The sequence below is a fragment of the Lepus europaeus genome, chromosome 3 (genome assembly GCF_033115175.1).
Source record: "Lepus europaeus isolate LE1 chromosome 3, mLepTim1.pri, whole genome shotgun sequence".
NCBI lineage: Eukaryota > Metazoa > Chordata > Mammalia > Lagomorpha > Leporidae > Lepus > Lepus europaeus.
In genome coordinates, this window is record NC_084829.1 from 30,429,561 (window position 1) to 30,445,089 (window position 15,529).

Consider the following 15,529-nt stretch of genomic DNA (forward strand, 5'->3'; position numbering starts at 1 on the left):
CTGTCCCAGACTCTTAAAATTTAAATGACAATTAACTTATTAACTTTTCCAGACCAAGACCCAAGCAAGACCGGCATTACATCGGGTAGGTATGTCCTCTAGTCTTTTTAAGCTTACATGTTTCCCCCCAGAAATTTCTTTGATAAGGAAAACTGGTCCTTTGTCTTTTGAGTCCCAAACTGGGATTTTTCTGACTGCGTCTTCATGGTGTTGGTAGAGTGATTCTGGCAGACCTAGATCTGGTGGTTTTCAGATTAGTCATGTTTAAGGTCTTTGTGGACAAAGCTAAGAAATAAGTTTTATCATTTTTCAGAGAAAGTACGTCATGAGTTTATATTGATTTCCAATTCATACTTAGCATTACCTTGTGTTTATTTCCATTCTTTTATGTCATCTTCTTAAAAGAAACCCTTATGTTATAGGCTGAAATCCTGATTCTCAGTAGCTTGAGCATAATTATTACTTTATACTAGCATATGTGTGTGTACACATACATATTAGGTTCAGAGTAGTAATACTAATATTACCAACATAACTGACAAGTTTAAGGTTTATTTGTGATTCTTTTTCTAAGATTTATTTTATTTATTTGAAAGGCAGAAGTTCCAGAGAGAGAGAGACAGAGAGATCTTCCATCCACAGGTTCATTCCCCAAGTGGCTGAAATGCAAAGCCAGGAGCCAGGAGCTTCTTCCAGGTCTCCTACATGGGTGCAGGGGCCCAAACACTTGGGCCATCTTCCACTGCTTTCCCAGGTGCATTAGCAGGGAGCTGGATCAGAAGTGGAACAGCCAAGGCTCTAACCAGCATCGATATAGAATGCTATCATTGCAGGTGGCAGCTTAGCTCATTACACCACAATGTTGGTCCCCATTTGTGATTCTTTTTATCCTTAGTATATATCCTACTAAAGACCTACAATCAAATTACTACATTTAAAATGTATTTATTTATTTACATTTTATTTGAAAAGCAGGGAGAGGGAGAGGGAGGGAGAGAAGGAGGGAGAGAGAGATCTTCCATCCACTGGTTCACTTCCCAAATGCCTGCAACAGCTGAGGGAAAACCAGGAGCCCAGAACACAAGCCAGGTCTGTCATGTGAGTGGCAGGGACCCAAGTACTTGAGCCATTATCAGCTGTTACGTCCCAGGGTGCACCATTAGAAGAGAGCTGGACTCAGCAGTGGAATCAGGACTCAAACCCAGGCACTCTGACACAGCATGCAGGCACCCGAGCTGTTGACACAACTGCTGCACCAGGCACTCACCACAAATGACGGTCCGCTCTGCTGTGTAAGCCACCAACACCATACACAGCTAGGTCAGTTCGTCTCATTTTAAACTTAATTTGCTTTATAATGATGGAAAATATTTACATGGTATCAAAGTCAAATGCACAGAACGAGTCAAATGCTCAGAAGAGACTAACTTCCATCCCTCCCATCTGGCTTTCCCTCCCACTGTAGGCAACACTTTATTTGGTTTTGGTTTGTTCCCCCACCTAAAAAATAACCATAAGCAGACAAATGCATGCATTTATATTCCCCCTTAGGTAGCATGTAGTATGCTATGTGTACTGACTCCACCTTGCTTCTCTCACATAATAGATCTTAGAGGTCATTCTACAGTAATATATAGGTAGTCCTCACTTGCCAACTGGATGGAAGACACAAGGACCGGTCTAGCTGAGTAGCTCAGAGAGAAGTCCAGTATCCTAGTTTTCAGATATCAGGAAAGGATGATGTCCAGCTGGGCCAAAGCCAAGTTCAGGCCCACAGGAGCTTCAGGAGCTTGGTGGGAGAGGAGGAAAGGGCTGTTTGTCCGTGGTCAGTTGTCCAGTCTCCTGCACCTGTGTCAACCAGAATGCAACTGGAGGGTTTCTCATCACAGTTTTTCCAACCACCCCATGTTGATGGATTTGAATCATTTCCAGTCTTGTCCTATTACAAACAATGCTGTAAAAAAAAAAAAAAAAAGCTGCATGCATGGTTTATCTCCAGGCACACTGGGGATAGGTGTAGCAGAACATGTCCCAGACTTGGCTGGAGGAATTGTTCTAGAGCCCCCAACACTGGGTCTGCTCACCCAATAGGCAGCAAGCCAGTTGCTAACACCAGGTTGGTGGAAGGCAGTAGTTGATTTTACCAGGTGCAGACCAAAGAACTGGGCAGCTGTTGCTCAGTTCCCAGAGAATTGAGGCGCTCCTGTGCCAGCCTGGAGTTGGTTCCCGGTGATTCCTTGGATTGGTCGGCAGCAGGAGGCCAGCATGCTCTGGAAATGCGATAGCAAGGAGGGCTCCAGCCGGTCTGGGGTCTACAGGCTTCAGTGAAGATCCTGGAAAACTCAGCGGCTAGCATCAGGACTCATCTACAGAGGCGAGCACTGGATCCTCTTGAGTCTTGCAATCCTGAGCTCTATAGGACGCTCCCTTCGCTTAGGACTTGGAATCAGCTCGGTGAAGACAGAGGACTGCAGGCTGAGGTAGCGTGCACTGGGGACGAGAGACTAGGTTTCGGAGCCCAGGGCCGGAAGCACATCTAAAGTCGGATCAGAGACATCAGGCCTGGAATTTCTGAACGCCTGGCTTCAACCCTGCTGCACACCCCGAGTGAGGCGGAAAAGCCGGAGGCGAAGGAAGGCAAAGCAACGACTCTAGGGATTCAGGATGACCTGGGTGCCGGGAAACAGAAGTCTGAAGAAGGGGAAGATCTTCCCCGGGAAGGAGGCGTGGAACGTGTAGAGGTGGGTGTTGGTGGCGGCGTCGTAGAAGGCGACCGTCCCGAGCTCGACGTCCACGCGGACACGCACTTTCCTGGGACGCAGCGGGAGATCCTTCCGGGTGTCTTGCCCGGTGAGCGCCTGGCACTCGGAGTCGGTGATGCGCAGCGCCCAGAAGCCGCTCTCGGGGTCCACCATCAGGAAGCCCCGCCGAGCCACTTGCTCCCAGGCCACGCCCACGACGCAGGCCCCGCCCCGGGGCCCCCTTAGCTCCGCCTCCCAGGCGTGGCGGCCGCAGGAGAAGCCGGGCGAGCCGAGCACGCACCGGAACGGGTAGAAGCTCTCCGGCCCCGCGGCGTACTCCAAACTGTCCGCAGGAGCGAGGTCCAGTGTCACCGTTTTGAGATCCTGGGAGAGGACGAGGTCGGGATGGGCCGAGGCAGCGTCGAAGGTCACGGGGGCTGTGGGAGCTGGAAGAGAAAGAGGCTCAGTCCCGGGTCAAGTCGTCCAGTCCTCTGCCTCCGCGCTCCCCCGGGATGCAGTTGGAGGCAAACTTTGTGTTGCCAACCACCTCTCAAATCCCCAGGGAAGTCCTAGGCTTCGCTCTCACCTCCTTGGAGAGGTGTAGAGGTGTAGTTCTGTGGGTGCCGTGGTGGTAATGGCGGGATCGCTGCAACACCCAGAAATAAAATCGCCTCCTTGTGGTTTCCCGTGGTCCCTGGTTCGGGGCTAGTATGCTAGACACCGAGGGTCAGATCGCCTGAGCACAGGTAACTTCACCCCTTATACACAGGTCAGGTGGGGACTGGCCCCTGGAAGCAGGAGCGTTCAGACACAGCTCCCCCAACACACGCATAGACACTTTTACTAGAATATGCATGTTGAGTCACGGTTTACACGGTCGGAAGGGTCCCCAGCCATGCTCCACAAAGGCCTGAGCAGTGGTGGTCCCAATCTCTGCTAAGGAGTTAGCGGCGGGGGCTCATTCCCTCACCCTAGCTGTTTTCCTAATCTCACACCCTTTCCTGTAATGTTGATTGACCCGATGTGCGTGGCTGGGAGCGAAGGAGGGTGTGGGAATGCGGGCAAGAGTGACAGCTGTCGGGTCGGCGGGGACGGGTCGGAGGTGAGCCAGGCAGGACCTCCAGCCAGGCTGCGGTTTTTGAAAAAGCTGGGGCAGAGGCGAGGGGAGCCGCGGCCCCCGAGCGGACAGCTGTAGGGACTACGAGTGTCCACTAGAGGACACCACAGGCAAGGCGACCAGCAGACGGCCCGCGTGGGACGGTTCGCGGTTGGCTCAACAACGCGGCGGCCGCCGCCACCACCCCGCTCTCCGTGCTCCTTCGCTGCTCTCCCTCCACCCGACTCCGCTCAACCTGGGACCCCTTCGCCTTCCGCCACTCACTCAGCGCCTCCCGGAGCTCTGCAGTGCGCGCGGCGCCGCGGGAGCTCTCCGCATTCGCGGCGCTGGCGCGGTTTCCAGGAACCATGGCGAAGGAGGCTCTGCTGCGGGGCAGCCGCAGTTCTATACCGGAGACTGTGCCAATGAAGGAGGCCCGAAAGCGGGATTGGAGTAGTGTTGGGGGCTGGGGACTTGCTGGGCTTCCGTTGCCTTGGAGGGTGAAGCAAAGGAGAAAAGCCAGACAGATCCCCGGCAGCAAGGTGAAACTTGGGGAGCTCACTCCCGGGTGGTGCAATGTGGGCAGCGGCGGAGGGAGCCTGCCCCCACCCCCGCACCCCATATCCGCCCAGGCCATCTCCTGCACCTGAAGTCTTCGAGGCCCGCAGATGCCACTGCCTCCCCTTCCTCACCAACCACCTCCCTCCGACTGTCCGAGCCCAGATTTCTGTGCCTTCCCTAGTCGCGTCCACGTTCAGTCAGCCGTGGCGAGGGTGGACGACACGCGCCAGGCAGCTCCTCGGCAGACTGGGTGCCGCCCCCGCCAGCCACCGCAGGGAGTTTCTGTTGCCTACCTGGGGAGGATGGCTCAGGCGTGGAGGTGTTGTCTGGGTTAGGATTGTGTTTCTCAAACAGGCACCCTAGAAGTTGGCGAGAGAAAGCTGACTCGATACTCAGAGGCTGCACCACCACCACCGCCCCCACCATCAGTAAGGGCAGCCACCAGTGGGCTTCCCCAAGCAGAAGTGTGGAAACCTTCGGGTTGGTCTCAGGGTCAGCTGTGGCGGGGTTCGCTGCTGGCCTGTGCCACTGGGGCCTGGCGGTGGTAAACCCTGAGCTGGCACAGGCCATGGAGCTCTCAGTCATGGTCTCCATGCCAGCAGAGAGGGGGACGGGGGAGCAGTGCAATCCCGAGACGCTGCTGGCTGGCTTTCAGTGGTTGTGTTAAGTCCCTGGCATTGGAGAAGAGGGCTCTAATCTGGTCTCCTTCCCTTCCTGGCCACCTGACCCAGGAAGCCCCTCTCTGTTCCCTGGAGCTGCGGGGTGCTCATTGTACACTCAGGCAGGGACGCCCACCTTGGGGCACAGGTGTGGGGTTCTTGGCACACGGTGGGGCTGCACAGACGGGCCTTCAGTGTTGTGGGCAGGCAGCAGAGCCATCTCTGTCCCAGTGTAGCTCCGTCCCCCAGTTGTCCTGCTGCCCCCTTGGGACTTTGTCCAGGAGCATGATGCAGGCCAAGCTGAGGCAGCTAGTACTGCAGAGACGGAACTGCCTCCACCTCCTCTTTGTCCATTGGATATCCTCCCTGGCTCTGAGCAGGCAAGAAATCAGTCTCTAATTTCTGATTACTTTCGAATATTTTGGAGTTGTAGGACTTGTTACTGTTCTGTGAATGACCCGGGTTTAAAAGAAAACATTCACATAGTTCTCATCTCCCGGGTGGGCAGCGGAAGGGGTCCCCGTGTAACCACAGAAGGAATTCTTTGCCCTGTGAATGTCTCGCTTTCCCCCATGGCAAGAAGTCAGTCTCCTCTGCTACTCACAGCTCTTGGTGTGGATTTCATTCATGCCTTTGAGGAATTTGCCTTTGTCTTTCTTCCTGTCGGCCTGGAGGGTGTCTGAGGGTAGAGAACAGGAGGAATGAGGGACCAGAGACCGGAGCAAGGAACCCAGGCCGCACGGCAAGGCCCTGGCATTTTTTTTTTAGTGTATGTGAAGCCGCTCTGCTTGCCCAGGGTCCTGTGCACATCTAATGTGACCTGTGGACTCAAGCTGCTCTTTGGGGAGGACTTTGAAAAGATGGAATTAAAAGGTAAATTTGCAGTGCTTTAGATGCTGCTTGGGACACTTGATGCCCATGGCTCTGCTTCCAATTCCAGCCTCCTGCTCATGGGCACCCTGGGAGGCAATGGTGATGGCTACTGCTTGGGTCCCTGACACCCACACGAGTGACCTGGATGAAGCTCCTGCTCCTGGATTAGGCCTGGCCCAGCCCTGGCCATTGCAGCCATCTGGGGAGTGAACCAGCAGATGGAAGATCTCTTCCTCACTCTCTGTCTCTCCCTCTCTCTGTAACTCTAACTTTCAAATACATAAATTTTTAAGAATTTTTTTTCCAGTGGTTACATTAAAAAACCAAGAAGAGAGGTTGACACTCTGGTGCAGCAAGTTAACTGGCCCTTTGCAATGCTGGCATCCTGTATGGGCACCAGTTCGTGTCCTGGCTGTTCCACTTCCAATCCAGCTCCTTGCTAATGAGCCTGAGAAGGTAGCAGTAGATAACCCAAGTGTCTGGGCCCCTGCCATCCATGTGGGAGACCCAAACAGAGTTCCTGGCTTGTGGCTTCAGCCTGGCCCAGCCAGGAACAGTCATATGGGGAGTGAACCAGCACATGGGATCTCTCTCTCTCTCTCTCCTCTCTCTCTCTCTCTCCCCGTCATCCTCTCTGATGCTCTGCCTTCCAAATAAACCTTTTTTTTAAAAAAAAAAAAAAGGAAGAAACTGGTCATATGAATTTTAATTATATATTTACTTAACTCTGTTTTCTAAAGATTGTCATTTTAGCATGTAGAGTGAACAATTATTGCTGTACTACATACTGTTTTCATGCGCAGCCTTGCGGGGTGGGTATTGCTCACTGGCAGGGCCTTTGCATTGGGAGGAGTCACATTTCCAGTGACCCAGGCACACGTGGAGCCACTGAACTGGGCAGCAGGGATCGAGCCCCTTCCTTACGACCTGACAGTATGGAAAAAGCGCCTTGAGGCCTCACACTTTAGCTTCAGGAGGCGGCCTGCCATGGGACTACCATACAGGAAGAGGGTGCAATATGAGGGGCTGCCACACCCCTAAGGCCTGGATGGGAATCCCATCCTCCTGCCCCTAAGAGGAGAAGGGAGACAGAGACCCTGGAGTTGGAAGCTTACAGCCCCTTCCCTCCCTGTGCAGATACAGGGGGCCTTGTGGCTGTGCACCCCTTCCAAAAATAGGGCCGGGGACAAGGGACTCCTCTGTGCAATCAGGGCACACTGGCCCCTTCCTGGCGTGGATTTGGGGTTGGGTGCTGGACTTCAGAGCTTCAGGGCCTTCCTCCAGGCCACTGCACACCCCTCACGCAGGGCCCTGCAGCTCCAGAATAGAGAAAAGACCAGGGGTTGCAGGGAGAAGGTGGGAAGCTCCCCTGAGAGCCACAGCTCAGCTGTGGGCAGCACCGCAGGGAGACTCCGTGGTACTCTTGTCAAGGGGTCTGCAAACCCAGAGCCAGAGACAAGGAAGCCTTGTCTGGGAGTACTGGACCCACAAACCCTGCAGGCAGTGTGGTTCCCACCACCTCACCTCCATCCCTGGGTGCTGGGCTACCAGACCCTGCCACTCCCCCTGCAAGAGACCATGACCCTCAGAACAGGGATCTAAGTAGCCTGGGCCAATGGGACAAGTAGACACCCCACAATCCCTCCGTTCCATAGGTCTTGATGAGGCCAGTGGGGACTAGGGGATGTGTGTGTGTGTGTTGTGTTGTGTGAGAGAGAAGCAAGAACAGACCATGCCTATCTCTTCCTCTCTCAAATGTTGCCTGTGATGAAAAGGAAGGGGACTCCTTGGCTGAAGCTTTAAACAGGAACCAAGGTGTTTAGAAGTGAGATGACTATAAACTTGCTGGGTCAGTTGACATTGTACCCAGTGGGTTGGGAGCGCTAACACACAGAAAGCAAAGCTCAGACAAATGTAAGAGCAAAACCAAGACACGGTTCCCTATCAGGTCTGCCAGGTAGAGACTCCTGGCTGAATTTGGAGGGGGGCAGGTTCTGAATTTGCCCTCGTCTCCTTTTCCATTCGGTGCATGGGAGGTACTGGCAGGGGGAGGCTCTTGTGCTGTTTCTAGGAAGAAGACTCCATTCAGCCATCTTTACTCTCAGCTTAGGCAAGCACTGCCTTTGAGGAGAAGGGCATCCTTACAGACATCAACCCTTCTTCCTAGATGCAAACCCAGAGGAGTTTTTCCTAAATACGTGACTGAGTATCCAAACCCCAAGTCATATACTTCTCTTCTGGCTGATTTCTGTTTTCCTGCAAGGATAAGAGGATTTCACCCAAGCAGCGTTAACTGTGAACCCATTTTCTCTACCGCAGTCAGAGACAGCCGTGTGCACCAGAGAAATAAAAGCCACTTGTCAGAGATCATGTACTCGCTGCCTGGGGCCCTGGGCAGGCAGGATTCTGCCTCCTCTCTGGTCCATGGTCCCTATACTTGGCCTGGGGGCCACATGGGGCCCAAGGCCAGGTCCCCTTTTGTGGCAAGCACAAGAGTCGGGGTCGGGTATAGACAAGGACCCTGACGACCAACACATGTGAGAAATGCCTGAAGGAAGTGTAGCAATGCTGGGAGGCCCTGGTGTTGGAACAGTGCCATGATGGTCACTGGCAGGGAGAGAATCCCCTAGGTAGGAGGACAGAGGCCTCTCTCAGTCCATGCCTTACCTTTGAATCTCCTCAGGTTCTCAGTGATGAAGTCATGTCTTGACTTTGCTTCACTGAACTTTTTCTCCAGGTCCAGAGGAATCGGGGGTAGGTTGAGAAACTGAAACTCTTCACTCCTAGGAGGACATGGCGGAGCTGTGTGCTGAAACCAGGGGAGGGGAGATGGGGAAGGGACGACCCTGACCCAGCCATGTGGGGAGGGACTCTTGGGGGTGGTGGTGGATGACAGGGCCAGCACTAGAGATATGGGGCTGGAGCAAGAAGGTGCACAAGGAGACGTGGGAATGCAAATGAGAGATGGAGAGAGAGAGAAGGAGAAAAGGAGAGGAGGCAGGGAGATGGGAGGCGAGACCCCAGGGGCATCCCACTGAGCAAAGGGCCAGCAGGAACCACCAGGAGGCTGTGCCAAAGCACCAGGAAGCTGGAGAGAAGAGCTCCTCTCTTTAACAGCCAATTCATACGCTCATGTGCTCAGCTCCCAACTTCCCCCTCTGCAGCCTAAATACCTGACTGCAAAGTTAGGTGTGTGGGTGTTTGTGAGCGAGGAATGTTGAGTATCTCTACATATGCTGAGTGCACATAGGGATGCATCTGGAGGCAAAATGTACATACCTGTGCAAGATACTTTTGATGCCCTAGAAGAGAAAGAGAAACAGCATGGCATCAGCACTTGGCTGGTTCACGGGAGCCAGGGAGGGTGCTGGGTGTGGACAGAGCAGGTGGAGTGAGAGCATCTCTAAGACTCACTCTCTCTCTTCTTTTCTCTTCCCACCCACAAGGAGGGCTCTTCCAAGAAGCACCAATGTGGCACGAGGTGGAGAAGTGGCTGGCTGTCCAGAGAATGAAACTTTGCAAATGAATTTTGTCTCAGATCCTGAACTAACGAGGGGAGCCCTGTTCCCTGGGGCAGGAGAAAGGTTGGAGTGGCTTTGCATGAACTTTTCTTGAAAGAAAGAAAAGGACACTTGAGCCAGCACCATAGGAGATGGGTTCAAGAGGGATCATCTCGACTTTTTTTGTGCATCAGCTGGACCTGTGCTGACTGGCTACCGAATGCTTGAAACTAGTGCACTAGGAATCAGACTTTTAATTAAACTGACTTTTCACTGATTCAAATTTAAAGGCCAAAGCAGCATAAAACATTGTTCCCACTAAAAATAACTCTCTCGACTTAGTAGGACCACATTTTCCTTCAACAGCTGACAATTAAGCATCTGAGCTGAGAGGTGCTGACGTGCAAACTCTACACCAGAGTTCAAACACTCAGTGCAAAAGACTCCCCTCCAAAATGTGAACTATCTCTTTATTACTTTAAACATATTGATGATTTTGATTGATATATTAAGTTAAATATTTTATTGGAATTAATTTCACCTGTTTCTTTTTAATGGGGCTACTAGGAAAACTTTAAATTACACAGAGTGTGCTGTGTGTTGTGGCCCAGCAGGTTAAGCAACCACCTGGGGTGCCTACATCTCAAGTCAGACTGCCAGTTCAAGCCCCCGCTACTGTGCTTCAAATCCAGCTTTCTGCCACTAGACCTGGAAGACAGCAGGTGATGGCCCAAGTACTTGAACCCTTGCCACCCACGTGGACCACCAGGACGGAGTTCCTGGCTCGTGGCTTTGTCCTGGCCCAGCCCTGGCTATGGTGGGCATTTGAGAAGGGAACTGACAGATACAAGACCTCTCTCTCCTCTCTCTCTCTCCCACCCTCTCTGTCACTTTGCCTTTCAAATAAGTAAATCTTTTTTTTTAAAGCTCCATGGAAAATAAAATTAAAATATAGTTTTATTTTATGGCAAAAAAAATTTGAAGTCAGTTAATAGATTTTTTTTATTTTTTTAATTAATTAATTTATTTTTTTGACAGGCAGAGTGGACAGTGAGAGAGAGAGACAGAGAGAAAGGTCTTCCTTTTGCCGTTGGTTCACCCTCCAATGGCCGCCGCGGCTGGCGTGCTGCGGCCGGCGCACCACGCTGATCCGATGGCAGGAGCCAGGTGCTTCTCCTGGTCTCCCATGGGGTGCAGGGCCCAAGCACTTGGGCCACCCTCCACTGCACTCCTTGGCCACAGCAGAGAGCTGGCCTGGAAGAGGGGCAACCGGGACAGGATCCGGCGCCCTGACCGGGACTAGAACCCGGTGTGCCGGCACCGCAAGGCAGAGGATTAGCCTATTGAGACATGGCGCCGGCCGATAGTGTTTTCATTATATGCTTTTTTTTTTTTTTTTGACAGGCAGAGTGGACAGTGAGAGAGAGAGAGAGAGAAAGGTCTTCTTTTTCCATTGGTTCACCCTCCAATGGCCGCTGCAGCCAGCGCACCGCGCTGATCTGAAGCCAGGAGCCAGATGCCTATCCTGGTCCCCCATGCGGGTTCAGGGCCCAAGCACTTGGGCCATCCTCCACTGCCCTCCCGGGCCACAGCAGAGAGCTGGACTGGAAGAGGAGCAACCAGGACTAGAACCCGGCGCCCATATGGGATGCTTAACCAAGTGAGCCACAGCACTGGCCTCCATTAAGTGCATTTTTAATGAACTTTTTGAGCACCTCTCATATTTCAATTTTTTGCACCCAAATAAATGTATCTTTTAATTCAGTTTTCCACAAATTTTTTTAAAATATAATTTTTATCTATTTGAAAAGGAGAGAAAGACCATTGCTGGTTTATTCCCATAATGCTCACAACAGCCAGGGCTGAGCCAGGTAGAAGTCAGGTCTCCCACATGGATGGGAAGGACCCTAGTATTTGCACCATCACCTGCCTCCTCCCAGGGTCCCTGGATACACATTAGCAGGAATCTGGGTGGGAAGTGGAAATAGAACTTCAACCAGGCACTGCCATAAGGGATGTGGGTGCCCCAAGTGGCATTTTTTTTTTTTTTGACAGGCAGAGTTAGACAGTGAGAGAGACAGAGAGAAAGGTCTTCCTTTTCCGTTGGTTCACCCCACAAATGGCCGCTACGGCCAGTGTACTGCAGCCAGCGCGCTACACTGATCCGAAGCCAGGAGCCAGGTCCTTCCTCTTGGTCTCCCTTGCGGGCGCAGGGCCCAAGCACTTGGGCCATCCTCCACTGCCTTCCCGGGGCACAGCAGAGAACTGGACTGGAAGAGGAGCAACCGGGACAGAATCCGGCGCCCCACCTGGGACTAGAACCCGAGGTGCTGGCGCCGTTGGCAGAGGATTAGCCTAGTGAGCCATGGCACCGGCCCAAGTGGCGTCATAACCAATGCATCAAATACTCGCCCTTTAGCATTTTGAAGTTTTCTTGCAGGTGGCTTGCAATGTGTTTCTAAATTACATGCATGGCTCACATTATATTTCTAAATTATACCATGTAGTAGCTCACGTTATATTTCTAAATTACATGTGTGGCTTGTGCTGTGATTCTAAAGCATATGTATTAGTTTCACCTGTTTCTACTGGGCAGTGCTAGGCTAGAGCAGTCTCAGGCATTCTGCCAGGCACTGGACGTTCTGGCCAGAGACTAGGACCTGGCTCTGCCTGGCTGCGATTCTGTCCCCGGGGGACTCACCTTCAGCAGCTGTTGGGGTGGCATTCGTTGCTTGGTCTCCAGGTAGTCCGTGAGATTTCTGAGAGAGTTGAGCTGTGCCTGGGTGGCAGTGCTGTAGAACTTACTCTCCTTGGCTTCCTCCAGCCCCAGCCACGTGATCCGGGACAGGAGGAAGTTCTTCTCCTCCTTTAGGGCCTGCCCCAAATGCTCGAATTCGGCCAGGATCCTTTGCTTCTCTAAATCCACCTGGGCCTGGGGGTGAGGGACAGGGAGAGAGAGAGAAGAGGTGGCCTCAACCGTCTTTCCAGCCCACCTTAGTACATTATTTTATTTGTTTAGACTGAGTACCAACATAGAACAGTGTGCTGTGGCAGACATGAGAAGACGTGAGGAGAACAAACTTTTTTTTCTTAAAAAATTAGTTTATTTGAAAGGCAGAGTGACAGAGAAAGAGGGAGAAGGAGAGGGAGAGGGAGAGGGAGAGGGAGAGGGAGAGGGAGAGGGAGAGGGAGAGGGAGAGGGAGAGGGAGAGGGAGAGATCTTCCACCTGCTGGTTTACTCTCAAATGCCCACAATAGCCTGGGCTGAGCCAGGCTGGAGCCAGGAGCCAAGAACTCCATCCAAGTCTCCTACGTGGGTGACAGGGGTCCAAGTACTTGAGTCACCTTCAACTGATTTCCCAGGTACATTATCAGGGAGCTGGATCAGAAGTAGAGCAGCTGGCACTGGAATCAGTGCTCATACGAAATGCTGGCATCGAAGGTAGTGGCTTAACCCTCTGTGCCACAATGCTGGTCCCAAGAACAAACTTTTAAAAGCACTTCCAGGGCCAGTGTTGTGGCACAGCAGGTTAACCGTTGCTTACAGTGAAGGCAACCCATATCAAAGTTTGTGTTCTGGCTGCTCCACTTCCTATCCAGCTCCCTGCTAATGCACCTAGGAATACAAGTGCTTGGGAAGACCCAAGCACTTGGGTCCCTGCCACCCATGTGGGAGACCTGGATGGAGCTCAGGGTTACCGGCTTCTGCCTGGCCCAACTCATCACTATTGTGGCCATTTGGGAAGTGAACCAGCAAATGGAAGGTCTCTTCCTCTCCCTCTGTAACTCTGCCTTTCAAATAAATAAATAAAACATCTTTAATTTTTAAATAAATTATGCTTTCCTCTGCACTCAGTGTCATATTCAGTTATCATTTATGTCTTCATTTTTGCTTTCAAGAACCTGTGTAAAACTCATATTTCCAGAAGATTTTTCAGTTTCAATCTGCCTTCATATAGATTTTCCTCTGACACACCAAAAACAAAGCAAAAAACCAGAGAAAGGGTGGTGTTACGACTTCTTCATTTCCCATCTGGGGAACCAACCTCTAGTTGGCCGTGGCCTGTGAGGAGGAGCTGGGCCTCCTAGTGGTGAATGGCCAGTGAGGTGCAGGTCGGCAGGTGCAGGAGACAGAGGCAGACAGCCTGCTCTCCTAACAGAAGGCGCTGCCACCCGTGCAGGTCAAGTGCTTAGTGTGGGAAGGGCGAGAACACGTCCCCAGCAGGCCACAGCCTGTCCCTCCCGGCACAGCTGTCTCCTTGCTGCCAGGGCTGTCACTGAGGGGTCTGCTTGATAAAAGGTTCTAGAGGCTTGGCAGGGGAGCTGTTTCTGATTCTGAGGCCCACAGGGTGGAGCTGTTCCTTACCATGAAGAAGTCGATCTTCTCTTCACTTTGTGCCTTCGTGAGTGCTATTTCCTTCTCCTTCTGCCTCAAGAGCCTGACCTGAGCCTGGATCTGCCCCTGTGGGGAGAGCGACCTTCAGCCCAAGGTGCTGCATGCATGCTCTTGGTCTCATAAAACCCTCCCTTCTCTCCAGAGAGCAGACGAGAATCTCTGGGGAGTTCTGGGGTAATTATTAATCCACCCTCCCTTCTCAAGCTGGGGGGTGGGGTGGAGGGAGGAATGATGGGAACTGAGAAATTGGAACCCAAGGGACCTAAAAGAGCAGAGCAGGGGCCGGCTCTCTGGCTTGGTTGGCTGGATCTCCACCTGCGGCACCAGCATCCCATATGGGCACCGGTTGGTGTTCCAGCTGCTCCTCTTCCAATTCAGCTCTCTGCCTTGGCCTGGGAAGGCAGTGGAGGATGGCCCAGGTGCTTGGGCCCTGCACCCACATGGGAGACTTGGAGAAAGCTCCTGGCTCCTAGCTTCAGATTGGCTCAACTCTGACCATTGCAGCCATCTGAGAAGTGAACCAGCGGATGGAAGACCTCTTTCTGTCTCTCCTTCTCTATCTGTAACTCTGTCTCTCAAATAAATAAATGAGATTTTTTTTTAAAAGAGCAGAGTTGTTATGACTTATTATGAGTAATATTTGGGGTGCGCAAGGTTCTCAAAGCACCCCCACAAACCTTCCCTCACACGTCCTACCAACAGTTTGAAGAGCTACGCTTAATTTGAAAGCTGAGACCCAAAGGGATTCCTTGAAAGTCACATAGTGAACTCAGGAGTCTGGACCTGAGCCCACCTCTTCTGAGTCAAAATTCTGTACCTTTTCCATTCTCCATTATTCCTTGATCTGCACAGACACCGATTCCCCAGACTCAGGACTTTGGGCTCAGTGAGCATTAAGCGTAATGTGCAGAGCCATGGAATGCAAAAACACAGGCAGGAGGCAGCAGTTTCCAGATCTCCACTGAACTCCTGTTCAGCAAGGGGGCTCCACATGCCTACCTGATAACTCTGGGCAGCTTCTTCTATCAAGCTGGTGTTATGGGATTTGTGGTCCTTGGATCCACAGCACACCACACAGAGGAATTTTCCATCCAGCTCGCAGAAGTAATGCAGCTTCTCCCCGTGCTTCGGACATCTCATCTCCTCCTCCTCCTCCTCCACCTCCGGCCGCATCTCAGACGGATCCATAGCTTGGATTCTGTCCACCAGGTTCACCAGCAGCCAGTTGCGTGTGAATGCATTCTTCCTCACAGAACTGTTGCAGAGGGGGCATTTGAAGAAATCGGCTGAGGCTTCCGACACCTGAGTGATGCATTGGAGGCAGAAATTGTGCCCACAGTCGGTGGTGACAGGGTCCTGCAGAATCTCCAGGCAGATGGGGCAGATCACTTCCTGCTGCAGGTCCGTGGGAGACTGTTGCCTGGCCATCACAGAGCAACTAGGCTGACCCAAGTTTGCAGGAAGCCTGGAGGTCTGCTGTGGACACTGGCTGTAGGAAGGGACAAGGAAACAGCAGGTGGACGTCAAAGATTCTGTCAATTAGCTAGAGGAGCAGGGAGGGAGGAAAAAATGATACAGAGGAGTAAGAATTTGGAGCATTCTAAAGAGAAGGAAAAGGAGGGACAATCCTGCCTGGCTACCTCTTGAGAATAAATGGACATTGTGAAAGTACATTTGCTGCCTATAAAATGGAGTAAGCAGTC

The 15,529-nt window shown here is 52.2% G+C and overlaps 1 protein-coding gene across 1 annotated transcript; it reads right to left on the reverse strand.

Annotated features, from left to right (window-relative positions):
• Positions 1–2,133: 2,133 nt before the first annotated feature.
• On the reverse strand, positions 2,134–15,254 carry TRIM31 (tripartite motif containing 31). The gene is made up of 9 exons (XM_062187147.1): positions 14,826–15,254; positions 13,797–13,892; positions 12,132–12,362; positions 9,210–9,232; positions 8,598–8,713; positions 5,662–5,736; positions 4,692–4,757; positions 4,123–4,254; positions 2,134–3,178 (listed from the first exon to the last, which is right to left on the reverse strand). Exons 1-9 carry the CDS (start codon positions 15,252–15,254, stop codon positions 2,652–2,654), a joined length of 1,695 nt encoding a protein of 564 aa, XP_062043131.1. The 3' UTR covers positions 2,134–2,651.
• Between the last annotated feature and the right edge of the window lie 275 nt (positions 15,255–15,529).